Below are 27,306 nucleotides of genomic sequence, written 5' to 3'. Positions count from 1 at the left end.
CACTTGCAAAATATAAACAGAAGAGAGGTGAAATAATTTTGAATTCACAATTATTTCGGAAGACAGAGGAAGGACAGAAGCTTCCACATTCCAGGAGATCAGTGCTTTCACTTTCCATGATATTTCCCTATCACTACTCACAAGTTAAAACCTGCAAATTCAACAATATTCACTTTGCTGTGAAAAGTTACCTTTCAAATACAAGCCACTCTCTGTCCTTCCCTTCCCAAATCCCTCACTACAAACAGTTCCCCTTTAACTGCTGTTGGGCACACCTCTCTGCAAGCCACAGGAACAGTGCATTTCACTCACACGAATCTCTTCCAGAAGCCAACATGTCCCAAACAAAAAAAAAAACCCACAAAAGTTGAGGTATACAACCACGAAGGTGGGATTTTATGGAAGCATTTTCAAAAGAAAAAGAGGACAGCCTTAAAAAACAGTAACAAAGCATTTCCTTGTTTAAAGCGCTACTCAAAACAGGATGTTACATAGTAAATTAAACCACCACAATTAATATTTTTATAGGAAGCATATGACTGGAGCTTTACATCATTCTCACAAGCCAGCCACACACAGAGATGGTTTGTTTTTTTTCCTTCAAGCACAGACACTTATACACACCGTGAGGGCACAACGAACAGTAAAAGAAGCACTGAAGCTGTACTTGCCAAACCGAATACACTCAGGCCACCCACTTGACTCCGTGCCTCCGCAACAACTATCCGCAACACTAGAACGGGTATCCAGAGCCGCAGAGCAATTTTAATGCGTTGCCTTGGTACTCGCATGAGTGATCGGAGCAGGTAAGAGATGAAGACAGAGGTGGGGAACCAGGAAAAGAGGCTACCAGAAAGCAAGAGTATCTAAAGTCAGCCTGTTAAAAAGTCTGGGCTGTTGCTACCAAAAAGCTCCTTGAGAGAATTATCCAATTCTAGCAGATGCTCTTTAAAATTATAAAATACCAAAGAAGATAGAGCCGCTGTAGCAGTCGATTTATTTCAGGTCTAAGACTCTAAAGGGAAAATGTATTTTTAGTACATGCTAACTTTTGGTTGAAGAGTGCACACAAACTCAGTCAGTCTTAGAGGTGCCCCACATATTCAGGGCAGTCACCTGGGAAATCTCTCTCATCAGGTACCTAATTGTATTTGCAGCCTGTTGAAAAAGTAAAGCCTCTAAGAAGGTTCACTTTTTTCTTTGCCTTTCTTCTCTTGGGCAATTATGCTAATGATCTCTTTGACAAGTCACTGTTCACCTTGCTCAGCAACCCACTTCCAGAATGGCATGTGGGTACCACGCTTCAATTTATAAACTGATGTGAATTCATCATAGCTGCATAGTTAAAGGTACTAATTGTCAGATTAAATAAACCCTCTAACAATACACCCTCTAACAGGACAAATATTAAGTCCCTTAAAAAAAACCCCAATGCAGAAATAAACAGTACAAGCCTTTAGCAGGTGATTAAACAGTTCCAACAGCTAAAAAAGTCACTTCTCAATGAAGAGAAGTTTCTAAACTTAGCAGCCATCCTCAAACACTGTGTCCATCAGGAACACAGGTCTGACAGGACACGGAGGCTGTCACTTCCAGGGCAGCAGAGTGATCAAATGGCTTGCACAGGAGGCTTTTCATTTGAGTTGAAAACGTGGGACTGAGAGTGGAGAAAAGTTAAAAAATAAATGGATTCATGGCACACGCTGCAACATGCAGATCTGGGATGAGATTTCTTCAGACATCCCAAGCGTAACTTTAGGACACGTGGCCTTGGGATGCAAGGAGGCCATGGCACCTGGATGAGCTAACCCTCGGCCCCTCTGGAGCACTGTTGACTTCAGGGAGGCTTCCAAGTGTGCACAGAAGTTTCCTTGCCAGGAGCCTCCCATTAGACTGGAGCCAGTCTGGAACCCGCCAGTTTACTGAATATAAGCCCCCAAGTTTCTCTGGCTTTTGAAAAGAACTATCTAGAACAGCGAAAAAATAAGCAAACAAACAAACAAACAAAAACATTAAAACCATAGCACAGACTTCATATTGGACAGCCCCATGCCCTGTCATTCACTTCTGCAGGGGAATTTGCTGCACTTGAGTTTAAGCAGCAATTCAGTGATCATCATCACCTCCAACAGAGCCACAATGCAATCAATTTGTACACATCAACCTCAAATCGACATTTTCATGCCAACTTCTTGACAATCTAACGAGAAAGTCTAGAGGAAAATGTAAAACCTCTTCTGAATTTACAGACTGATTTAACAGGCAACTGAATGGTAAGAAGATCCACAAATTTATTTAATCCAAAGTTGGGTTTCTGCAAAGTCTGCACAGTGGCAGATTGTAAAAGTCAGCTAAATTCATGTAGATATTATTGTGTCTTTGACTGTTAAGTCCTCAATTTCCAGGACAAATCGATTAGAAATAGTAGTATCCATACAATAGGCTTTCTGATATTAAACCATTAAAATTGATATCCTAAATGTGATAAAAGCATTTTAACAGGACTTCAGTGTTATAGAAGTATGAGAAAATTGGTTTTCTATTAGCTGTCATAAATAATTATTCTCTTATCCTGTCTTTTGAAAAACAGCACAACTCTTAACCTGATCATCATCAATGTACAGCCCAAAGAAAAAAGGCAATAATGTTGGTTTTTGGATTATCTTACGTGTGTTGGAAGATACAGGTCATACACAGATCCAGAGTCCACATCAATAGCGTGAAAGCCCACTAGTGACCCATATATAACCTTCAATCTCTGTCCATTTTCAACAGTCAGGTCAACTGATAGTGGTTTGTGATGAAGTGAGGTAAAGGACTGGAAAAAAGAAAAACATAAAATATAACAAAATAAACCTGCTGGTTTACAGATCAACATATACAATCTTAAGAATTCTCAAAACTCAAAAGTTAGACAACTATTTTTGTTAAATAGTAGGTTATATTTAAGGAGCTAAGTATCCATCATCCACTGAGTTGCAAGGACAGTTTGATAATTCACTTGTGGCTTGAAAAAGAAATCCAGATTCTAGAAATGGACTAGGCAAAAATTAGGCTGAGTACCATTTGTGTTCAGTTTCGTTCCCTTCTGAGGGAAATCAGCATCAACTCTGTGAATTCAAATCTACATTTTGGCACAGCACACGTGCTGCATTTGGCTGGGGTAGAGACAAACAAGTTACTCATGTCTAACAATCGTGACAGTTTTATGCCTGCCATCTCCAATGTATGTCAAATGAGCTACACTTTCTTTAGAAGAATACTGATTTTATCTTTAACTCGAATAAATGTTATACAAAATAAAACAAACAAAAAAACCCCGAAAGCAAAGAGCAGATGAGAGACAGCGAGAGACACTGACACATCTGAACCAAAGGGATTTTCACGTACCTTAAAAGCCATGAATTTGTGATAAGGCTTTGGAGCCCAGGCATAAACCTCCACTGAGTTTTTCAAAGCAATTACGAGGAATTTTATTCTCTCATATTTTACTGTAATACAAGAAGAACAATTCCTTAGGTACCAGACAGACACTTAAATCAAAGGCCATCTCATCACATGAAATAATTTCAATGGATTACTTGTAGAGGTAGACATTATCCAGCAAGGGAGACTAATGCATTCAGGACATCAATGTTTAATACCACCAGTGACAATACCTTGACTGGAAACCTATAGTTCATTTATTTTCAGTAAAGCCAAATGACTGTTAACAACATTTATATATTGCTTTTCATATAGCAATGAAAAAATAATAATAAATCTTACCACTCAGAAAAAGAAGGTCTTGACCCTGCATCTAAGCCAACCTATTTGATTTTTTAAGTGTGAACGCACCCCCTATGTTATCTCACATAGGCAGAAAACAAAAAAACCCAGCAAACTCTACCAAAATACAAACCAGCACATTCTTTTCCTCTTTTACCTGGAAAAATGGCTGTAAAGCCAAAGGTCAAGATACAAGAAGATTCACCAAGAGAAAAACAGCAGCAGTTGTGCTGTCAAAAAACTAAGTCTGGCTTGTCATATGTAAACACAGAAGGTCCTACCACATGCTTGCCTAATTTTAGGATAAGTATTTTGGTTTGTGTTTTTTTTTTAATAACATAGCAAACCCAATGATGACCAACTGAAGTGGAATATGCGGGTGCTTAGCTGTAATCACAACTAAAGTAACAACACACATCTGTTTCACATTCTCTCTTGGGTTTAACCCCTGCCTCTTTTCAAGCCAGGAGAGCCAGCTAGCTCACATTTCCTGCACTCCTCTGTAGCACAGCTCTGTCTGACTTTGAAGAATGTGTCACTGTCATATACTACCCTTCACCACAGCAAGACTTGCATCATAGTTCACACCCTCTCACACAGTTAAATGACAGAAACTATCACAACACTGATGCTCATTCTTCAAGAATGAGCTGCCTGAAAGCCAAAGAAAAGCCAGATGGATCATTTCCAGTGTGTAAGTTTAAACAAAGGTATATTTGGGTCTTTCATGACCTAGAGAAAGGGATGAGCTGTAGCACATCCAGTCTGATCTACCTAAGGACATCCTATAAATACAATTCACTAGGACTTTAAATAGGTCCAGTTTCTTAGCAATTACTCAGGGGCAGGAGGGAAGCTGAACAGCACAGAAGTGGAAAAAATCAGTCTAATTAAAACCTTAAGTAACTACGGAACAACTAAGCCACTGACTAACCACAGACCGTGGCTGGCACTCCCTCCTTTCAGCCATCACAGGAAACAGCCATAACATCATCTGATATCTGCTGCAAAAAGAGCTGCTACCTGGAATGACAGGGACCAAGGCACCTGCCATGTAAAACAAGGAGGCTTGAAAGAACTCAAGAGATATTCAGAGCAATACAATCCTGAAACAATGCTGAACAAAAATGCTGCTGTCACAAGACACAAAAAGAGGATGATTAAGTACCTCTCCAAGTTAAAAACAGGAAATCCTTACCAACTTTGTAGTGCACACAGCCTTCCAGGTCACCCACGGACACCCAGCCCTGCCGCTTCTCCACCTCTGGATCATTGCGCAAAATTTTATTTCTCAGCCATGACAAGTAATACACCCTCAACTTATTCTTCTTCCCTAGGGTTTGCAAAAAGAGACAGATTGCTTTAACTCTCTGAAATACAAACTCTCCCCCACTTACAAACTGCCAGAGCTTTGTGACCTTGAGTGCAGCAGGTCTTTGTGCCTTACCAAGGTGAGAGAACAGTCCAGTGGCACAAGAAGAAAGCTCTGCGTGATGGGGGCACACGGGGGGGAACTGGCACATGAGCAGTCCTATGGCACGGGCACTTACCTTGTTATTCAAGCTTCAAGATTTTCACACCTGACTAAAATTCCTCCCTCAGGCCAAAGAACAAGTCTCTACAGACACAAGTATTATCAGAAACAATCACACTACCCGGCATTTACTCTGGAACACAGGCATGTCCTACAATGGCCATTTTGAAAAAGTGATTAATTTAGTTCTAATTAAATGACAATCTTCATTACAAGCAGCTATTTTTCTTTTAGATGGCTTTCCAGGTGAGAATTATTTTGTCATCTTTCATCTCAATCAGTCTTTTTGTTGCTTTAGTTCATAAATCCGTATTGTCAACAGCAGCCTGTGACCACAGGTTAGTCTGAAGAGAAGGACTATGTCACATCATCAGCTAGACCTGGCAATGTGGGACAAACAGCTCACACTGTTGCCCACCACGGTGAGTCTGGATTGGAGACAACGAACTGCCATTCCTTGCTGGACCTACACACCTCTGCCTTGGTATGTGCTATGCATCCTTTGAGGCCATTCTCATCCATGGGGAATAAGGGCAGAGTCTAAGCTGTTTGCAGCAGAGGTTGAAGATCTGCACTTAATGTTACTGATGCTTTCACAATACAGATCACTCTGTATTGTGTATACTGCTCATACATCTTTTTGGACACAGGTTATTTAATGATATGTTAACAGAATTGCACCTAGATGGTCACTCACCACAGAAACAAGCTGAGTGACAAACTATAACTTGCTGAGAATCAGTCCATTTTAGGAATGAAACACTTCGTACTTCCCACAAACCATTTTGCACATTAACCAAGTAATGAATTGTTCCAAACCCTCTCTGGAATGAGAGTGTAAATGTTAAAAATTCAGGAGAGTTTTCCTATTAACAAGAATAACTGTCCTGTGATTTTCTGAAAGAGGAAATTCCTCAACCTAGTTTATAACCTAATTCTTCTTTTTAATTGCTTCCAACTCGAATGCAGGTCAGATACTTTTAGACACTGAACTAACCTGATATAGTAATTAGCACATTGAGTCCTTCCAAAACATCCATTTGCTGGAATCGTCTCCTTGTAATCAATGTATAAACTCTTCCTTGCCCACTTCTGTCCAGCAGCCACAATCCATTCTCTGTTCCCACCAGTAAATTTACTCCTGTTGATACATGAAAAAAAACCTGCATAAGTCACCTAATGACTCAGAGGCCACCGAGTGTTCACTGTTTTGCAAACTGATTCTTATTTAGTCTCACTTAATGGTACCTGATAATTTCTCTGTTGCTCTGTGGATGACCTCCCAGAAAAACAGATCTCACCATTACAGTTTTTACCCAGCAGAACACTTATATACCCATGGAACTTGAAGGTTGAATAGTTCTACTGAAGTCAATGTTGATTTAAACAAAAAGGAAAATGTTTTGTGAACTCGAACTTCTCAGGAGATCTTGGAAAGTGTCTGTGAGCAGTGCAGAAGTCTCAGTCCAGCACCACTACACTACTGACACAGGGGATCCAACTAAGTGATCGAAGGGTCCCTACCAATTAAGACAAAAAAAAACAAACAAAAAATTCCCCCCAAACACTCTTTTTCCAAATACAACACTCACAGCACAGGGGCACCAAACCTGTGGGAAGAAGCGCTGCTGTTAGGAGGAGGTGCAGCGTTTGTCTGAAAACAGGCTGGGTTTTGGAAGCATGCATTCAAATGCTAAATTACAGGAGTGAATCCATCTGAAATCCAAGTGCTACTAAGGAAGCGAAGGCTCCAGCGGGTTGCTGACATCAGAGGATGTCAAAAATTATGTTCAGCTGGAATGACAGCTAAGTTTCCTAATCAGCAAGTTCTAAAGACACGACATAAGGTATCCTGCTGTAACAAGCACCCTCCTCCACTGCCAGTGCTCTGTTGAGTACCTGGTGCTCTTCAGCCTCAGTGCACACTTAATTACAGACCTTGCCACACAGCTCTGTACTTAATTTAAAATCTTGGATTCCTGCTAACACATATTACACAAAATCTGTGAAGCTATAAACTGGAAATCTATACTCGCTTTGGATAATGTTTCATCTACTTCATTCATCTGCCATTCCAGGCTCAAAAAGTGAGGAGTAAATGTCTGGGTGAGTCCCACAGAATATGCCTGTTCTTTTGAAGTGGAAAGATGGTCGAAACAACTCAAGAGCTCAGCTAGTGTGCAACTGGGACAAGGTCTATGGTTGTTGAAATGTGGTCTGACTACACCCTTCTTGATTTTGCACCACGTGAAACAGATCCTGTAAGAAGTGTGTAAATTTACATGATTCAGTGAGGTTCTCAATAAACACTGACAGCAGGAACTAAGCCAAGCTTTTGGAAAGACTGATGCCTGACCTGCTTCAGATTCTTGGAATACCTAACACAGTGACAGTAAAAGGCTTCCAGTTTGGATTATTTCCACTGGGTCAGGGCTCAGTGTGATCAGCTGTACTCACGTGCAGCTCAGTCAAGTGTCATGAGCTGCATAAGCCGCTAAAACAGTTGCAACTTTTGGCTCTTCCAATGAGCATGGTTTCAGTTTGGTGCTCAATCAAAACATTTTCTCATTCTGACCCACAAAAATCCTTTGCCACTGCAAATCATGTGTTTGCCATCTCATACCAGGATGGCAGTGCCACATGAGTGACACAGGTATCTGCGCAGGGACACATTCCAGGACCCTCTGCCAGGAGAGGTGCAATACAACTGTGAAATCTGCCTGGCATACCCTACCAGCCTCCCCTGCTGCTGCCTTCCCTCCAAACACATGCCCAAGTCCTCTCAAGCTTACCCCACAAAGCAGCACAAAGAACCTCTGAGTTGAATTTCTTCTTGTATTTACGAATTTCGGGGCTGTCACTCTGCGGGCGGATATTCGTTGGGTTGACATTGACAACGGAGCCCTTCCTTGCATTTTCCCTCCTGACAGGTTCGGGTTTGGCACTAGATGCTGGAATGAAAGACATATGCAATCATGAAAAATGTGAGTGGCTACAGCTCATATTTGACCTGTTTGTGGCAAAATGAAAGAAGCTCCAGAGGAGTGAGAAAACAACTTAAGAGCATTATACAGTCAGAAGAAAAAAAAATCTGGAAAATTCCTCAGACATTCCTGAGAAAGCACTGTGATAACAGAGCAGCAGAGTAGAGCGAGCCACACCTGGAAGAAAAGCAGAAGCAGTACAATGAAAATTTATAGTAATGTGAAGCTTCAGTTTCAGGAGATTTTACTCACAGTTTCCATTTCCAAGCAATAGGCCCTCCCTACTCCACACATAAAAAAGAAAAGACCAGGAGTGGCATTTCATGCAAAGGTAAAGCATACTCACGAGAACTACAGGAAGGTCCTACTGGACTGGTGGGAGGGGTGATTGGCAGGAGTCTGGGATCTATGAATGACGTAAATGACGTCGTGGACGATGTACTGCTCTTGGGAGGTGGGCTTTCAGCACAGGGGGTCTGCAATGAAAAACAAGGGCTGCTTCAGGTAGAACTCTGACAGAGTTGTTACCTGCTTCCAGTGCCACACTTCTCCCCTGGAGCCTGCTCACAGTTGTGTTAGAGCATCTCTGGGCTGCCAAGACTTGCTGCCCTGGCCCCTGTGCTCCCCACACGATGCTTGGGTGGGAGAAAGCCAGGGACAATGAGCAGAGGCACACCAGAGTGCTGCAGTGCTGATATGGCAGGTGGAGGAGCAGAGGGTAATAATTCAATCTAATTTATCTCTTACCTTGTTCAGAGGTTTGTTCTGAGGTTCCTGGCAAGTGAGTGGCACTTGTGGCGGGTTCACAGAGGAGTCTGTGATTTGGCTTTGCTGGAGGAGATCTGGCAGGAGATAGTTCTGGTTGTTTACGCTCCAAAGGCCTTCTTGGGTGTTAGAAATTTGTTTCCCTAAAATCTGGTCCTGCACAAGAACACACAGTTAAACTCCTCATTTAGCATATTTCCAACGCACTCTGCAACTCCTGTTAATTAGGATGAAAAATAATGAGCATACAGGGAGGGGTGCTCTGTGTGAGGCATCCTATAAAGAAAAACTCTAAGGAAAGATTAAATTAAAAAATTAAATACAAAAGAGTAGGCAAACACCTGAGATGAGAACTTTGGCTTCCACTTCTGAAGTGCTCCACAAATATTCTTCATCTACATTACCTCAACCACAGGAAAAAAGCAACTTCATCCTCGGAGACATGAAGTCGGATGACTTGCTCTGACATTACAGATCTGACCTCTGTGTACCACAGACAGAAGTAGGTATTTAATTCTGGACCTGCATTTAGTTCAAAACCCCTCACCATTCATTTCATTTCTACTTTCCATTTACTGAATTAGGATATTATTCCAGAGAGACAATATTCAGTGGGATCAGCATCAGCATTTCCAGTAAATTGATATTTGGTTCTGCAGACCTCCTGACACTATTCCACCAGCTTCATGGAAATACTTGTGAATTACATAAGGTACCACACCAGCTCTGTCCCTGACAGCACAATCTATGGAGTCAGAAGTCAGTTTCTGGGAACAGATGGGCTGAAGTGTTGAGAGGAAGATCAGATGTATAAAGCAAGAGGTGTCCCAGATGGGGAGGGCAGTGCAGAGGGATCTGTCAGGGTACCTGACCACCACTGGCACCGGAACATAGGGAGTGATGGGAGCCAAGTGCTACACTAGAAAATTCCTCCTGAATTTCACCAAAAGCAAAAAGCACCAACCAACTCAAGCAGCTTCTGGCTGGTTGAACTCAAAGTGAAGTCTGTGCTGTGTACTGACTTTGATAAACAACCGACTGAAATCAAATAATCTTTTTTGAATGCCGGCCAAAATAGGGGGAAAAAAAAAGTAGGAAGATAATTCTAAATAAAGGACACTTGCCTTTTAGAAGTCAAATAATTAACTAGAAATCAAGTTGATGCTCTAAGTATTTTACATTTTAAGTCAGACATAAAAACTGAAACCAAAACATGGAAGTCAGATTTGAGATTAGGGAACCAAGCCAGTATCGGGCTTTTTTGTTCAGTTTTCAGTCACATTCAGCTGAACTGAACCAAACCAAAACCCCATTTGAATCATAGGGGCAGTTTGGTACACCCTAAACCACTTCAAAGCAGTTCAGGCTGATGGGCCAGGGAAAGGGATATTGGAGAAGTCAAGGAGAGTCATGATGGCTGTGGTTGGTGAAAAAGGAGGAATGGATAGAAGGATCCATGAGAGGGAGGCAGAAGACTGGAAGGCATCAGGGAGATTTATGAGGAGAGGCATCAGTCATCTGCCTGTTCTCCCTCCCCCACTGTTCTCTCCAAACCCTCCAGAAAATGTGATCTCAATTCTTTTCCATTCTCCCTCATCCTAAGTGGCCCTCTCAAAGGTTCCATCCTTCTCCTTTCCCTCAAGCAGCCTATTTCCAATACCTGAATATCAGGGGAAAGGGAAAATACTGGGCTTGTTTTGCCACAAGAGAAATACTGGTTTAGGCCCTGTTTATAATTCTTTCTCCAAAGCAGGGTCTTTTTTCCTCGAGGATGGTGGGACAAAGGCCATGTGGAACTCCTTCCCCAGTCAGGAAGGACACCATGCTGGCCTGAAGCTTAGAAATCACACCACAGGTAAAGAAAACTCCTTTTAGTTCCTAGATCTTCCACAGCTCATACCAGCAGCTCTGGGGAAAACACCAGCTTCACAGCAATTCATTTTTCCTATCTGTGAGGTGAGAGTACACTCAGTAATATGTTAGAAGTGCTCTGACGCCAAGTACAAGTCTTATTACTGCAATTTTTTTCTGTTTTCAACCACAAAGAACATTGTTCTGCTTTGTCTCACTTCATCTTTTCTGTGCTAATATTTATCAAGGGGGAAAATCCACATGACTGGAAGCCCCTACTAGAAACTACAGCTGGAAGGAACCACAACATGACATATGAGAAGACAAGTATTTTTGCTAAGCCAGCAGGGAGAGATTAAGTGTTTTTCCCCTCTTCTATTTTAAGTAGTAGGAGGTAGTTCTCGTTACACTAGAATTAAAAAAGTCAAGACTTTTAAAAATAGCAACAATGCACACCAACAATAATCAACAGTATTGCTTTTTGCCCAGTGCTTTCACAAAATATCTTGTCATCAGAAACTATTACAGGTCAATAACAAGGACAAGAAGAACTGCAATTTTGTACCTTAATGTAAGCAGTTTTACAGGAAGCACAAAACCTGAAACTACACCTTTTTTTCAAGGCTTATAGCTGTAATTTGCAATAACAGAGCAGGACTTCAGAGTGAAAATGCTGCTGAGAAGTAATGGATACAGCGTTTATCACGCACATTAATGATCTCACTTCCCCCCCCAATGTACCCACCCCCTTACAAATGGCCAAATTACCTTCTGTTCTGTGACGGTGCTTTGGGGTTTCAGTTCAATTCCATCTGGTACTCTCGTCCTTGAGAAATCTGCGATTCTGCCGCTTAGCAGTTGCCTGGTAACAAACTCCAATTAATGAACAGAACTACTTCAGGGGGAAAAAAAAAAGAGCCAAAAAGAAAAAAAAAAACCACAAAACAAAACAAAAAAGAAAACCACACATACCCATGTTCAAAAGTGAGCATAATTAACATTCACTAGTTACACTGAAAGGTTCTTGTACAAAAGCAAGCTGATTAGTCTGAATGGACTCGAGCCTGAGGACCACTCACACACAGCAGGAAGATCTCCCCACCTCGACAGAGAACATCCCTTCATCTCCCTGCATTTCACCCATCATCCTTCAGACACTGAATAGCCCAGGCAAGTGAGACCTGATTCCTCATGCTGTCATTTGAGAAATGCCTACTTCAAAACTTCTGTCTCTCCTCATACAACGCCCTGTGCAGTGCAATTATGAGCCACCCTGCTCTCCAGAGAGAGCACCAGCTGCACTTGGAAGAGGAGAGCCACTGCTCTGCCATATGATGGTATTAGAGACCCCTCTGCCAGTGCCTACTGGGACAGACCATGCTGGAATTCCATACTGTACATCAGTCCCTGAAACACAGACAACCTCACCTTATGTACAAAGAAGCACAGAAAATGTTGCCAAGTGCACGCAGACAGAAAAAAACAAGAGCTGCTGGACTGGCTGGGGCCAAAAGCCTCCCAGCCAAGTATCCCATCTTCAACAGTGACCAAAAGCTGATACCGAAAGAGAGCGAGGATAAGGCAAGTGTCTGTTGTGAATTCCCAGCACACCACTGCTTCCTGCACAACCTGAGGTATCTTAGTGTTTTAAACTTTTTCACCTAAGTGGAACTGCCTCAAGCTTCTGTCAGCGAGGCTCTGGCCCCATTTCCGTACAATTCTACCTCACATGGTTTATTTATCCCACTTACTTATTTATATTAATTTCTTTATTACTGCAGTCCATTTAAGCCCATTACATTTTTGCCTCCTTTCCAGTAATTATAAAACTGACTGGATTCAGAATGTGAAGGGCTCTACAGTGCTATGTGCCAACTGGTAGCAGACAGTAATGTGTTTTTTTTCTTTTAAAAGATGCCCAATGGGATAACAAAGAAGGTTTTGTGAGAGAACAACTGCTTTAAGATGGTTATGAAAGAGTAGAAGTTTGGGGGGGGTGGTGCTTTGTTGTTGGTTGTTCTTTTTTTGTCTCAAATTAGACCCCTCTTCTTTGGGAGAGGCAAATATTTACATACTAAACTTAGGAGGAATGACAAGATATGGTGTAGGATCAACGCTGAATGCAAGGACCTGTTCTTATCAGGAAAGCAAACAGTAGCTTATCTTATATAATATCAACCTCCCACTTAGTAGGGGAGAAAATAATTCCTAGCCAAGCACACACCTGAACCCACTTAGTCCAAATGTTGGTAGGAAACAGCCTTTAAAGAGCAGAGAGAAAAAACTGAACTACACAATTGAGTCCCAGGATGCTCAGTGTTTTAGGGGGATTGTAAATACTGCAGGCATCAGAGGGGGAAGCACTCTCAGTAAAGCAGGAGAAATTGGCATCAATGGAATAGATGTGCTATTCAAGCAGGTAAGATGCTAAATCACATACACTGACACCTTTTCCTTAAAACAAATACGTGGGGTGTGTGAGAAACAATTCTGGCTCATCTCACTGTTAAGGAAAACAAGACCAAAAGTTGTTTTACTGGTGAAAAACAGCCACTTCTCAGAAATGAGCCCTCTCAGAGTCAGTAACAGGATCAGTCCAAGAGAATAGAAATCTCTTTCTCTTGCATGTGTCCCAAGTGTAGTCCTACTGGGCACCTCCAGGAAAGCTGGAGTGTAGACACTGAATGCTGTTCCACAGCCCAGGCAAAAACAGGAATACACAGATTGTTTTCTGGAGCCAACTAAGACTTGGCCTAAGGTGTCTCAGCCAAAGTGCACACAGAAACATTTCCTTGCACAGAGTGCAAGGGGCTTCAAATCCTACAGTCACGTTTTAGAGAGCAAAAACCTTCACACCCTTCGCTTATCCACAATATGCAAAGTTTCAATGCTGGCTGCTCCTTCCACTCTCATCATTATCCTTTTCGCCATTTACTTGGTAGCAATCAGGATATATTTCCTAGTATCTATCTTTTAATATAAAAGATGTTTAGCCAAGGTGAAGGAATTCTTTTAATAGCAAGATTATACTTCTGATTTTACAGGAGCTCTCGCAGTGGCTCTGTGCATGGAAAGGCAAACCTGACAGGGAGCACCCTGCTAGTTCCATTTCTCCAGAGGGCTGGTGGATCTCACACACAGACAAGATGCAAATAACACATGCAGCTTTCCAAAGGCTGTGATACCACTCCTTCAGATCATTACAGCATGCAAGGACCACAACAATCTAACACTTACACAGCAAAGTCATTGCTACAAGGCAAATCCATATTTTTATGTAGAGTCTTTCTGAGGTCTAGGATGAATTCTATGACCTAGAGTGAATAAAACCTTTTACAGATCAGAATAAGGTGGTCTGGAAGAGGATCAGTAAGAAAATAAAGGCATTACAGTAAACGACTGCTCTTTCAGGTGTGCTGAATAAGCTACAAGATTTTTACCATTCTCTCTGCTCATCTCAGCTTTCAAAATAAACTTCAGAAATGCAAATCAGAAGCATATAAAATCTCTACCTCTTCAGAGCTGCACAGGGGAAAGGACTGGTACCATGCCAACACAATAACTTGACAACAATGCTACAAATCTGGCCACCTCTGCCTGAAACTGCACGTGCAATTCTGTCAGATGAACAAGAGCCCCATCCCAGAGAGCTCTGTGGCCCGAGATGCACTTCAAAGTAAATCTTAAAACCTGAATTAAACTGAAGTTTCATTCATCAATACTAAAAAATAATTCTGTTTGCTGTTCCTAACAGCAGGGCTGGCCAGGTGACTCCCCTGACTCCCTTCTCTTGGACTAGCAAGCTATTCCCACTCCATTACTTCTCGGCAAAATGCACATTTTGCATGACAGGTAGAACACCAACAGATGTCAGTCACAAAATCAACAAGAGAAATTGGAAAGCCAGGAGGACACAGCTCAGGTAAGATCAGCTTGGAACAAGTCACAGCATCAGCTGGAAACCACAGCAATTGTCCAAAATGTCAATATTAAAAATACAGCAAGTTTTACAACACTACTGTCCCTTTTTATTAACAGCACTAGTGAAGGAATCAGCTTTTCAGTGGTAATTATTTCTCCCAGAGTAAACAGACTATGTGAATATGAGGGTCATACTTGCCTTGCTTTTTTCACTGTAACCTGTATTTGGCATGAAGGCATACAGTTTTCTTTCCCTCTCCTTTTTGCTTTCAAAAATTCCATGTAAACATAGATCAATGTGAAGTAATCTCTGTAAATGCACTACCCAGTATATTCTGTTAAAACTAGACATTTCCTCATTGTCCCAGGGCAGCAAGTCATCAAAGCTTATTACACTGCACACATCTGATGGAGCAAACATTTACCCCCGGGAGTTCATTACAGTGCAATTAAACTGCTTAATTACAACTGCCAGAAATGACTGATAGTAACTTCAAAGGAGAGGTAGTATTTATGCATGCCAGCTTTTTTTCCACATATTTAGAAGTGTGTAATAAAAAGGAAGACAATAATAATAATAATAATAAAATAAATCAAGCCAACCTTGTGTGGTTCGTGTCATCTTCATCACTGCTGCTGCTGCTGCTGCTACTGACCTCGTCACTTGAGGAGGAATAGTCTGCTGCTTTTAGCAATGAGTTGGCACTGTCCTTCACCTTGGCAAAGGAGACTGGACTCTGAATAAAGAAAACTCAGTTGAAGAATCCATCGCTAAACAGCATGTGCAGTACTTTACTGCCCCAGCAAATACAGTTATTGTCACTTCCACACCAAAAAAAGCTTTATTAGGAAGTTGATGCTTTTGTTGGTCCATCACAAGCAGGTACTTCACACTAAAAAGTGACCTGAGCTAAACCACCCAATTTTCCCAAAAGCTGAAAGGTGACTAGTTTTAGTTAGTACGTTATTTTGATGTTTAATCGTTCCATCTCGCACTTCGCAGGAGCAGAGAAGTACTTCCTTTTTCACACAAGAAAAGGAGTGTTCTGCAGCAGGACTAAAGGATTACACTGGCTTCAGTGTCATTCCAGCCCTGGACTACCCTGAGGCTTGCAGGGCCCTGCCCTGAGCACTGTGTGCCTGCACAGAGCAGGTACAAAGCACCTTTGGTCTGGAAAAGCAACACCAAAACAGATACAGCTCACACCCACAGGGCAGTTATGACACCCTAGTCCTACAGAAATTCATACACAAGTGTCCCACACTGTGGACAAGGGCCTAAACACAGAGTCTTCTGCAAACCTCCAGTCTCTGACAAGCCAGGAGGGGCTGGGGACTCTGCTAAGCTGTAGCTGTCCCCTGCTACACACAAGCCACCGGCATGGTCTTGACTTCTGTGTTGCAAGAAAACGGGTCAATGGCTTCCTGAAATAATAAAGACATTCCCTTCCTTTCTAAAGACTTATGATCAGAAAGGTTCAGGAAAACTGAACACTCTGCTGAGGATCTGAGCTGGACACAAGTCAGCTGGACTGGGAGCTGAGGGACACGTTACTGCATCAGCAAAGCTCAATCCAGCCCCACACACCCCTCAGGTGGACTCACCAGCAACAGCAAACTGAAGCACCAAAATCATAAACAAATAAAAAATATCAGTGGATTTAAAAGAACCTACTGCAATCTGGCCTGGATGAGAAACTTTTTCAGCCTTCTTATGCAGCTGCAAGTGGTTCTGTGACAAAACGCTCTCTGCCTTGGCCGCTCCTGGATTCCCTGGGGATAAAAAAACCCCAAATTTTACTTTTTTCTAAAAATGCATGTGCAGCAGAATGAGTGAGGGGACCAGTAAGACAAACACACACACAGCTACCACTCAAAGCAGATACCACAATTCCTGATACAGAGGGAAGGTAGGGAAAGCAGTTGTACCCTCACCTCACCCTGGAACACACTGGCCAGTTCAATGTCTACCTTGTTCAGCAGCTTCTCCCATGACTATCCCACTGCTACCAACAGGACTCCTTGCAAGTTAAGGGAAGAGAGTTCAAGCTCACACAAATTAGAATCTGTATTTGGTGATTTAGATAGTTTTGTCACAATGGTTTTATGTCTTCATGCATTTTGCAAAGCTTTAAAAAATCAGAATTCCTTACTGGTCAACGAGCACCTAAGCAACTCAGCAGAAGTATTAGCTTTAAAGTATTTACAGCCTTTTCCTGTCCAATTCATTATCCCTGTGGGTTTGGGAAAGCAAAAAACTCTATCTGAAAACGCCATATGCCAGAACTTGCTGTAATTTAATTCACTTAAGAATTCAAGAAGACAGTTTAAATCACAAAGGAGGTTTTCTATTCTTTCCATTGCTGGTGAGATTTTCATTTCCCCATGCCAAAATAGCACAGGAGTTACACATCACGCGGACTTTGCAAAGTTGAGCTGGGCTGTTGCATGTTGTTCAACTCTGTTATTCAAACACAAAATGACATAAGAGCAAAAAGAAATATAATCCAAGGAATTTAAAGTGTGCTCTGGATTTCTCTTGAAGCAAAGTTTCCTATTCTGTGTAGTTTAGTGAAAGCAAAACTGGCTTGATTGTGTAAGCATAATAAATAAGCAATTTGTTCTTCATTTATCAAGGGCTTATAAATTAACAATGTAAGTCTCAACATAAAAATAAATGACCTCAGCAGCTCACTGGGGTGGTTTCAGAACATTTTTAGCATCCACCCTGCTTTGAACTGGGTGTGCATGATATGCAGTGTTCCCAGTCTATACTAGTCAACCTGGATGCAAGGCGTTGTGACACATTATGGCTTTGTGAGGAGATACACAAAAAATTGCCCTAGAACTGACCCACAGAAAACACCCTTAGGAACAGCAATAGAGGAACAAAGCTATTCACTTCTGCTCTGTGGCCCCATCGGCCAGAATCTCAGATCACGTCTCAGGAACCAGAGTCTCTACTGCAAAAAAACCACACAATCACGAGCAAGCCCACTGTGTTTCTACACCACTACCAGTGATATTAAAAGAGCTTACAAAGCCATACTTTGTTAAATTAGATGAGGTTTTCTCTTCCTTTTAACTTCTTTTGCCCCCTTTTCTTTTAGTTCCACTACCTTTCTGCAAATAAAGGAATATTGGAGGAATATTTCATAAGGTGCTGTACACAGAGTCTTATGCTTCCTTCAGTTATTAGAGTGCAGAACTACTAGTGTATATCAAATGCTCATCTGTACCATCTTATCAGTGGGCAATGCAAAGCGCAGCACATGGTTATGCAGAATTTGCCAGTGGGTGAACACTAGTACTGAATTACATCTGTATGTCTGGAATGTTGGCTCTGCTGACTTTCAGTTGTGTCAGTAAGTGCACTAGAAATGATTTAGTTTTGGATTCTTAATTGAGGCAATTCAAATTTTCCATGTGAAAATATGTTCATAGTCGCTTTTTGACTCAAAAGAGGAAATGCTTATATTTTAGGAATATGGCACCGTAAAATCCAGAGGACTTTCAAAAGCCTCTCACCAGAAGACATCGTTAAAAAGACACATCCCATTTTCAATGCAGAACTTGACACCCTGCAGAAGCCCATTTCATGTGATAGGAGTTTAGTACATTTTGACTGATGAATCTTTGACTTAGGAATCACCTGAGGTTGACCAGCTGCTTTGATGAGATCCCATCTCCCACTGCTTGTTGCCAGGAGTGCTGCTGCTACTGTTTAGCTTCAGAGCCTGTCCCACGGGGGATGACTGATGAGTGTTACTAAACAGAAAGACAAAAAAGCAGATCAGATCAGCTCATGTGGAGGAACATAGACTGGAACAGAGCTCTGAGGCCACTGAATTGAGTTCCCTGCTGTTACAGTATGATATCATAGTCCTGATCAAGAAAAAATTTATCTTCATTGCTGCTCCAAGTAGGGCCATCAGTAATGAGACAAGATGAAGGAGAGGACAGTTTCCTCTGGGCAATCAATCATTCTGGGAGATTACAGAGATTCCCAAGTAAATACAAAATATCCTTCTATACGTACGCCTCCCTTGGATTCTTCAGATCTGTGTCATCCTTGATTCCAAAATCTCACGTCTTTTAAAACTAAACAAACCTGCTCCCCTACTTCCCTAGAAGATGCATCATCAGTCACTTATCAATGAAGAAAGGAATGTGTTGGACACTAATAAGCTGTTAAGCCAGTGGCTCACCCAGAAACCCTGTCTCAGGAGCCACTCACTTGTAACACTGTTGATTATTTACATATTTCTTTTCTGCTTTGCCTTCTATAATTCCCAAGTGGAGAACATTTAGGGCTTGACTTCACTTGAAAGCTATTTCAGATGATGTTACTTTGGCTCATCAGAAATGCTGCGCATTATTTTGTTATTTCAGCTAAATCTACTTCACTTTCCAATCTCTCCAAGCCATTCTGTTCCCTGATTAGACACCCAGCTGGGGCTACCCTTTACTGCTGAGCTCTCTGCATCCTTGGTCTTTTCTCCTGGGATATAAAAAAGTATACAAGCCTTAAGGGCAGACTGCCCAAACTGATACATCTATAGGCAGCCTGTTCAAGCTACTAACAGGCAAAATAAGCATCAAGCTATAATTAAAGTGCCTATACAGGGAGTTAGAGCCAGACCTTCTCTCACCAATGCATCCATACACCCCTTTGAAACCAATGGCACTGGCACTGATGCAGAGGATCTGCAAGAGCATCCAGGCAGCTCTGACCAGCACCACTCCATCTTGGAATCATCAGTGTTGACATGCCAGGACCTCAGCTAACCTGCACCTTCCACAGACTCTCATTCTAATGTGAGGGCAAAGTCCAGCATCACCAAATCACAAGTCCAATGACAGCATAACATGCTGCCTGCTAACTGGGAAATGGATAAACAGCTGGCCTGCAACTCACTCAGGCACACCAAACAGGCTGAGCCAAAGGAAACAACTCATTGCAGGATTTGTTACAGATGGAACAGCTCTTGTATGTCAAAATACTGCTTTCCAGCAGAAGATAGAACTACCTTGCATGAAAAGGAGATCCACAAGAGGTTTGTTTCTCTTTAAGTTGGTTATGTCAATCATTGAAAGGAAGCTGGCTTAGACACTTCCTTGAGGTTTAAGATCAGGAAGTTTGGTTAGCTATTTTTGTGGACAAACTGGCTCAAAAGACAAAATAATTGTAAGTGCTATGAAATGAGGAACGAACCCATGTCAGTTTTGGTGCTACTGAAGTTATGGCTTTGTTTTAATAAATTTGCTTTAGTTTTCCTATTGACAATAAAGCAGCATTAGTATAAGCATAAAACACTTAAGAGCTTACCTTGAAAGGCATCTCTGATGGCCAGGCTGGTCCCTGCTGTAAAATTTCGAGGTTGTCCTTTCTGGAACCTTAAGGATTTAATCAAACGTTTTAAGGTCACTACTGATATTTTAAATTCAGTTATTAAACCTAATGCTTACCCTCTATCAATGAAAAACTAAGCCTAACCAACAAAAATGAATAATGCTTCCGTGGGATTGGTGGAGAGGTCTTCCATGGTATCAGCACTGGAAGCTGCAAGTCAGCAGGAGGTGCTTCCAGTTTGCTCCAAGCCTGTGCAGTCTATGAGGGTGCAGACAGACAGAGGTTTGAACCTTTCCTTAGAGGCAGCACCACTCTTGGTCAATACTTAAAGCAGACAGTGAAATGCATCTGCAGTCACTGAATGCAGCTTTCCCCAGGTGGTGGGTTACCTTCTGTTGCTACCACAGGCTGGGGAGTGAGAGACACACACATCCCCCAAGTACAAAGTAATAATATGGACACACAAATGCACAGACACATCCCCACTCAAATATTCTTGTACCTGTTTTCAGAAGTTCTGTTAGAAATACACTATCACCTCCATCATACAAACTAATGAGCTTTTCTGCGACAGGCCAGATTTTTCAGAGAAAGGGCAGCTACAAATACCTGGTCTAACAAAAGAGGTGAATCTGCATTCACAGATCCTGCAGATATATATATGTACACATAAACCCACAACACTGACAGTGTAAAACACCCTGATTTCCACATACCTTTGGGGGCTGCTCTTCGTTTTGACTCACGCTCCAGAACACGTCATCCTGCACAGGGCTGAGTGGTGCTGTCACCATGTCTGACAGTGAACTGCTGTGGTACACGTCCTTACTAGCCCGGAAATTTTCACACTTGAAACAAACAAAATACATGCTGAGTTGTACTTCCCTGCCTATGTAACAGGTCCCAGTCTCAACAGGCATCAGTGGTTCTGTTTGTGAGATCAAGTTTTTAGTAAATGCACAAAGGATTGCCTTTGGATACAGCCCTACTCACCTTGTTCACTGTGAAGTAAGTTATTCATTTCCAGCAGGTTAGCATGTTAGGCACAAATATTTCAAGGTGAAGGGTACAATAAAAAGAAATAGCAAACACATCGATGCCATATATACATATATATATATATACACATATATATACACCTTTCTTAAATCTATGGAGAAGCAAATAGGTCACTAGTAATGCACAGTGAACTAGTTACCTGGATGATGCAAATAATATTGCTGAATATATATTTCATTCAAACCTGACCTCTGCTTCCATTGCAGAATTTAGACAGTCTAATCACTGGGGGAACCCACTTTGCTAACACTGACGTTGAACTTATAAACTAGTTTTTGCAAGCCCACCACCAGCCTGGAGTCAGTGCAGACAAACTGTCAGCTCAAAGTGCTTTCAAATGCTCCAGTGGTTATGAGGGGTCCCTGGCCCTCCTCTGTAACAAAGTTTACAATTACTTGAAAAAAAAAAAAATCAAACTTGAAAATGCAGTTAAGAATTAATGAAACTATGCTCAGACTACACCTCATGGGTGGTCATGTACAGGTGACCCCATTGTGATCCCACGATCCCATTGTGACCACCTGTGTTTAAAAGATCTCTTCAAAGGTGCCAAATTAGAGCATGCGGGTAGCAAAAACCCCAATCACAGCACAGGAAGGGGAAGGAATCAAATTATTTCCTTACAAAGTTTTCAATCCAAGGGAACAAGAAGCAAGCATTGTAAAACTCAAGCTAAAATATTCAACGTTTAGTGCTCTGATTCTTTTGGCATTTAAAAGAAGGGAAAAAAAAAAAGAGAGAGACAAGAATAGAGGTCCCTTAAATTCTACACACTGATGATCTACACACTAGCATCTTCTAAAGAGGAAGAAACACCAAGCCAAACATGTCAGCTGAGTGTACTGCCTCCCTGAAATGAGAAATCCTCTTGGACACAAGACCAAGACAGAACACATGGAAGCTCTGGGTGAGCTGGGTCTGTCTGCAGGGATTGCTGTGCTAGAACCAATTTGATAGAAAAAGAAAAAGTATTAGAGAAATGCCTGAAGCTACACCACCTTTATCTCATCAGACCTCCCATGCAAAACAAGACTAGGGCTTTCTGGGAGGTGCCTCTTTTGCATGGAAAGACCATCATCCCCAATACTGTGAGGCCTAAGAAGGAGGTTTGCAATTTTTGTCCGAGTCAAAGTTCAAACTCTTGTGTCCCAACGGAGCTACTGCAACACTAGCTGCAGTTCAGTTTCCCCAAAGAATGACTCAGATGAATATTTTATTGATTTATCATCAGCCCAAGTCTATAAAATTCTCCAGTTCCCCCATCCTAAAAAGTAAAACACAGAAACTGAGAACTGCACACAGCTTTTCAGAAGATAATATGATTACAAACTCCCTGTAACTGTACAAAACTAATTATTTCATGGAAACAACGTTCAACATCAATTAAATATTGACAGGCAGAAATTCTAAAACCAGTTAAAAAATACGGAAGATGTCTCATCACAACCTCCCAGACCAGTATGGCAAAGTCAACTGTCAAAAACCAGTTTGGATAAGTTCACCTAGTTAAATATTCAGGTGCTTTCCCTGCCTTTTTGAGACAATATGTTCTGTTGACTCCCTTTACAGAAAATAGCTTTTTCAGCAGTTATAACATCTCATAATCTATGTCCTTTCATTTTGTCAAAATTACCTTTATGTCCAACATGATTGTCACTAATAACAGTTTTTAGTTAACCAGAATTATTTGAGCACCAAAGTGTTCCCTTGAAACGATTCATCGTAGCAACAGGAACAGGTTTTACAACAAGTGTATTATTATCAGAATATAGGAGGATTTTTTTTTCTTTGTCACTTTCTCAACAAGATACATGCATTTCTTTTTAAATTCCAGCTTTTGAGTCCTGGAGTCTACCAGAACATTATTTGTACTTAAAAGCATGGATGAGCTTTGCTGAATCATGATATAAATAACTGAGTGAATCCAAACTGTGCAGATGGTGCCCACATACCTTCTTTGGGCAAAGAGAGACCAGTACTCTAGTTCCATGTAAAGCCAAGAAGAGACACCTGCTTCCACAGCAAGCCCAAACCATCTCAGATAGACCCTAAAAATTATAGTGCCTGATATTCCTCTTAAGTTTTACAGATAAAATCATTTGTATGGGGAAGAAAATTTAAAAACCTCAGCAAACAATGATTCTAAAATACCAAGATTTCAATCTTAAATTGGTTTTAAGTAACACTGAAAGAACAGTAGCTCTTATCAACAGAAAGCAGTAGAGGAGACAGTGTTACCTACTGTGTGTCTTCAAACCATAAAGGGACACATAACAGAGCTAAGGAAAAGAACCTTTTGATCCCTGAAATGATAACATAAGGTGATATGGCACAGAGACTCATTACTATAGTTAGTTTAAAAAGATTTACATGGAAGAAGCTTTAAAAAGACAGGCTGCACTGCTTTTTGGAGGATACCCAAGTTACTAATTTGAACTGAACCTACACAGAGGAAACAGATAAAGTGCAAGTGTTGTTACAAAACAGAATAAGGAAAAAGAGTTTCTTAAACTTCTGAGCAGATGTGCTCTGGGATACCAGGACAGCCCATGACTTTATGCACCCCTATTTCTTGTACTATTGTTAGCCTTCTTGTTCTGATTCAGCCACATCACTCCAGACAGTAGAAATCTACCTACCAAATCCTACAGGAAAACCACAGAGTCAATTAAAAAATGAGGTTCATTTCAGATGTGAGCTAAATTCCTCCACTAGTCAGGCAGCAGGAGGTGCTGGGCAGAGGAACAGATTCAGTGACTTTGCTCAGGAAGCCTCTGGGAAATTCTGCAGGCAGCCCAAAACAGCTCATCCCACACCACCACAACCAGAGAGCCAGACCTGATACCATACTGCAGCAAACACAAAATTGGTACAAAACAGGGGGAAATGGTACACTCTGAACTGATAACATCTTGCATTCCCCTTAGCAGACAGGTAGCATATTAGACACTGAGAAATCATGCTCCTTGCACCTCAGGGGCTGTGTTAAGTTTTCCCGTTAAATAATTCCAAGAGAGATTTGGGCAACAAGGATCTTGCCACATGATCTCTCAGAATATAATTGTTGAAAATAAGAAGTCATTTTTGTGTGAGCAGAGCAGTAACAACAGATGATTCCTCTCTGACAAACCTGGCTGGAAGTTCTTCACTGCAGCATCTGTAATGAATTCAGCTTGCCTTTTAACTCCACAGTTCACTTTTATTTTAAATCAACAAGGCACCCACGTACTGAACCTCACAAGTATATTGCTGTGAGTCTTTTAATCTTCAGGTGACTAACTGGCCCATCACTCCTATTGCCTGAACACTTCACACAGTTCATGCAGGCAGCATATCCAAACATGCTGTTATTGACATCACCAGCTGCTCCCAACCAGCAAAGGGAAAGACAACCCTCCAGAAGATTTACAAATTACCCATTAAAGTTCATCTGGTCTCCATGCAAACACAGCAGGTAAAGAGTACAAATTGGCTTCTCCCTGTCCATGTGGGCTGTCAGCTGGAGCTCTGCCTTGTGAGTGGGCAACAGGGCAGCTCCCAGCAGGGAGTGAAATCACAGGCAACAACTGTACATCACTTGCTGCTATTATCCTTAAGTAACACCATCACTTTAAACAGCATAAAATTTTTATAGTGTAGTTTCCATCAAGGAACGTGAAAGAGGTTGGTAAATACTGCTTCATTCTTCACCACTCCTCTTGGCAGCTGGGAGAGGTGCTACCAAACAGAGAAGCACTGACAGGGTGCAAAGGAATGATCACTTGTCCCACGTGAAGAAGCCAGCCTAGCATGTAGCTCCTCTCATCCTGGGAATGGCACCTCAACAGGGCAGAACTATCCTCTGTACAGCCACTGTGCTCCTGCAGAATCTCAAAGGCCCTGCAACAAACTATGGATGCTCCCACTGCTACTACAGGGCTGAAATATTTGCCTAAGGGAAGCTGCAGCCTCTACCCAAGGCTAAGATACAAGTGTCCTTCTTGTAGACCTTGCAATAGCTCTCCAGTGATTTGATGCTACAAGCCAGGCCATCAACTCAGCCCACTTACAATACTCGTGACTTGAAACAACAAACAGGCCCTGGAAAAAAAGGATGTGAGAAGACACACATAAATATTTTTCCATGAAAAAGCTATCAGGTGAAATGAGGCCTTTCTGTTCACAGCATCTGTCTGCGGTGACTTTTGCATCATCACCAAACAGCAACCTGAACAGTGAGGCAGCTCAACATTCTCTGGAAGCAGCTGAGCTGAAAGCAACAACCCATCCTCTCTGCAGTCTGATCCTCCCCCTTTGACTCTAAGATCCAACACAGAAGGAAATAAGGCCACAAGATGCCACAGCAGCACACAAACAATGCTCAAGCCTGCTCTGAATGCCACTCCCCTGTGGGTACCATGAGCTAAGTCCCACAGAAGCAACTGGAGAGGTGGATCAGAAGCTGTACATCCATCCATCCATCCATGCATCCGAGAGCCCGGCAGAAACTGAGAGCTGCCAAGAATAAAACAAATGTTGTAACCGTATATCCTCTCTGTGGGGATGAATGAATGCACAACTGAAGTGCTGTGTAAAATGTAGAGGCAGTAAGATTATTGCTGCCACTGCACGTTTTCAAAGCAAGTGGAGAGATCCAGCTTAACTGAGCTGTGCTCACACTTACTGTAGTTTATTCAATTCTACTTGCTGTTTTGTTTTGATTTTGTTCAATATGCTTACAGTCCTTTCACAAGAGACTGGAGAAAAAAACCCTGCAGTCTCAGCTACTTACCTCATACCCTTTGAAAGAGTAGGAGGTTGAAAGGAAGTCAAATTTTTGGGCACACTGAGAGAACTCTGAATCACCTCTCCCAGAACTGGTAGAAAAAGCAGGAGATAAAATGTTTTGAGAGAAGGATTTCAGTGAATAGCTTCATCAGAGTGCTTTCACTGCATAGGTACTGTTTAGATACCACTTCTACCTCTAATACTGAAGTTTTTAAAGTCACAGACTTTCTGGGCTCTATCCACAGCAAAATCTGACTCTGCATTGCCCTTACCGCATCTCCACTTACTTTCAGATTATTTCATAAGCTCATTTAAAATTTTTATTTTTTACATGATTTCACTTATAAAAATTCTGGCTTTGGACTTTTTTTGTAAAGTGCCACACACATTTATGGCACCACGTAAATAATACATCATCCAGGGACTGCAACAGCTCAGCCATTCAGGCTTTCTGTGAAACATCTAAGAGGAATATCATGGAACCAGCAATCAGGCATCAAGTATGTAAAAATAACTGTTATCTAACCCTGACCTGCAGTGCTTAAGTATAATTCCATACAGAACTTAGCAGCAATAGTGTCACTAAAAAGCCTCCAAGATGGTTTGCGCAGGCCTCAGTCATTTGTGCCAGGAATGAAGAAAATCACTTTTCTCATGTGTTTTTCTGCTTGGGAACCACCCACGGTCCCTCCTCCCCACCTGGGGCAGCAGTACCTGCACTACCATGGCTCTCTGTGGCGCGGGGGTGCAGGGGCTGGAGCTGCTGCCAGAGCCCATCCTGGAGTGTGGTGTGGCCTCGTGTCCCAGCGCCGCTGGCCACTGCAGGGAAGGCTGGGTGGCATCACTCTTCTTTATTCGGTCCTCAGCCTGAGAAGGAGAAAAGCAACAGCACGTTGCACACTGAGCCCCAGGCTTTGGAGGCTGGATGTTCTCCCACAGCATCACAGAGTGCACCACCTCTGATGGACCTTCTCATCAAGGAGGACAGCCCTGGCACAGTATAAACCACTACTTTCTCTCCATTTGCAACCCTTCCTTTTCCATCAAGTTTCCAAACTGCAGTAAAGAGAAGGGCCTGAGTTTCCATCTGATGTACTCCAGGTCATCTCTTTTGCTGCAGGCTGGGATTTTAACTGGGACGAATCATCTGTCTATATTTACTTATCTTTGACAACATGCAGCCTGTTTTGCTGTGCATTTATTATCCCCTTCTACAGAGCTCACATTACTGCACGTTGCTTTCTACTTTAAAACACTTTTAACACTCTATCTTTCGCTATGTTACTTGCACTACGGAAAAGACT

The 27,306-nt window shown here is 41.9% G+C and overlaps 1 protein-coding gene across 5 annotated transcripts in view; it reads right to left on the bottom strand.

Moving 5' to 3' along the window:
* Nucleotides 1-27,306, bottom strand: part of LOC135421451 (mitogen-activated protein kinase kinase kinase kinase 4-like) — a 91,598-nt gene that overhangs the window by 11,807 nt on the left and 52,485 nt on the right. For 2 of the 5 annotated variants that reach the window (XM_064669948.1, XM_064669947.1), the window contains exons 15-28: nucleotides 26,702-26,869; nucleotides 20,893-21,024; nucleotides 20,153-20,220; nucleotides 18,476-18,591; nucleotides 16,499-16,596; nucleotides 15,427-15,560; nucleotides 11,671-11,764; nucleotides 9,034-9,207; nucleotides 8,633-8,762; nucleotides 8,095-8,253; nucleotides 6,300-6,443; nucleotides 4,967-5,101; nucleotides 3,391-3,491; nucleotides 2,669-2,818 (exon numbers count right to left, since the gene is read on the bottom strand). In XM_064669948.1, coding sequence (XP_064526018.1) covers nucleotides 2,669-2,818; nucleotides 3,391-3,491; nucleotides 4,967-5,101; nucleotides 6,300-6,443; nucleotides 8,095-8,253; nucleotides 8,633-8,762; nucleotides 9,034-9,207; nucleotides 11,671-11,764; nucleotides 15,427-15,560; nucleotides 16,499-16,596; nucleotides 18,476-18,591; nucleotides 20,153-20,220; nucleotides 20,893-21,024; nucleotides 26,702-26,869 — 1,803 coding nt within the window. Of the gene's footprint in view, nucleotides 1-671; nucleotides 847-2,668; nucleotides 2,819-3,390; nucleotides 3,492-4,966; nucleotides 5,102-6,299; nucleotides 6,444-8,094; nucleotides 8,254-8,632; nucleotides 8,763-9,033; nucleotides 9,208-11,670; nucleotides 11,765-15,426; nucleotides 15,561-16,498; nucleotides 16,597-18,475; nucleotides 18,592-20,152; nucleotides 20,221-20,892; nucleotides 21,025-26,701; nucleotides 26,870-27,306 lie in introns of all 5 variants that reach the window. The other 3 variants (XR_010434006.1, XM_064669949.1, XM_064669950.1) reach the window with 3 other exon arrangements.

Source organism: Pseudopipra pipra, chromosome 13 (assembly GCF_036250125.1).
Source record: "Pseudopipra pipra isolate bDixPip1 chromosome 13, bDixPip1.hap1, whole genome shotgun sequence".
Taxonomy (NCBI): Eukaryota; Metazoa; Chordata; class Aves; order Passeriformes; family Pipridae; genus Pseudopipra; species Pseudopipra pipra.
This window is presented reverse-complemented; position numbering and strand designations above follow the sequence as displayed.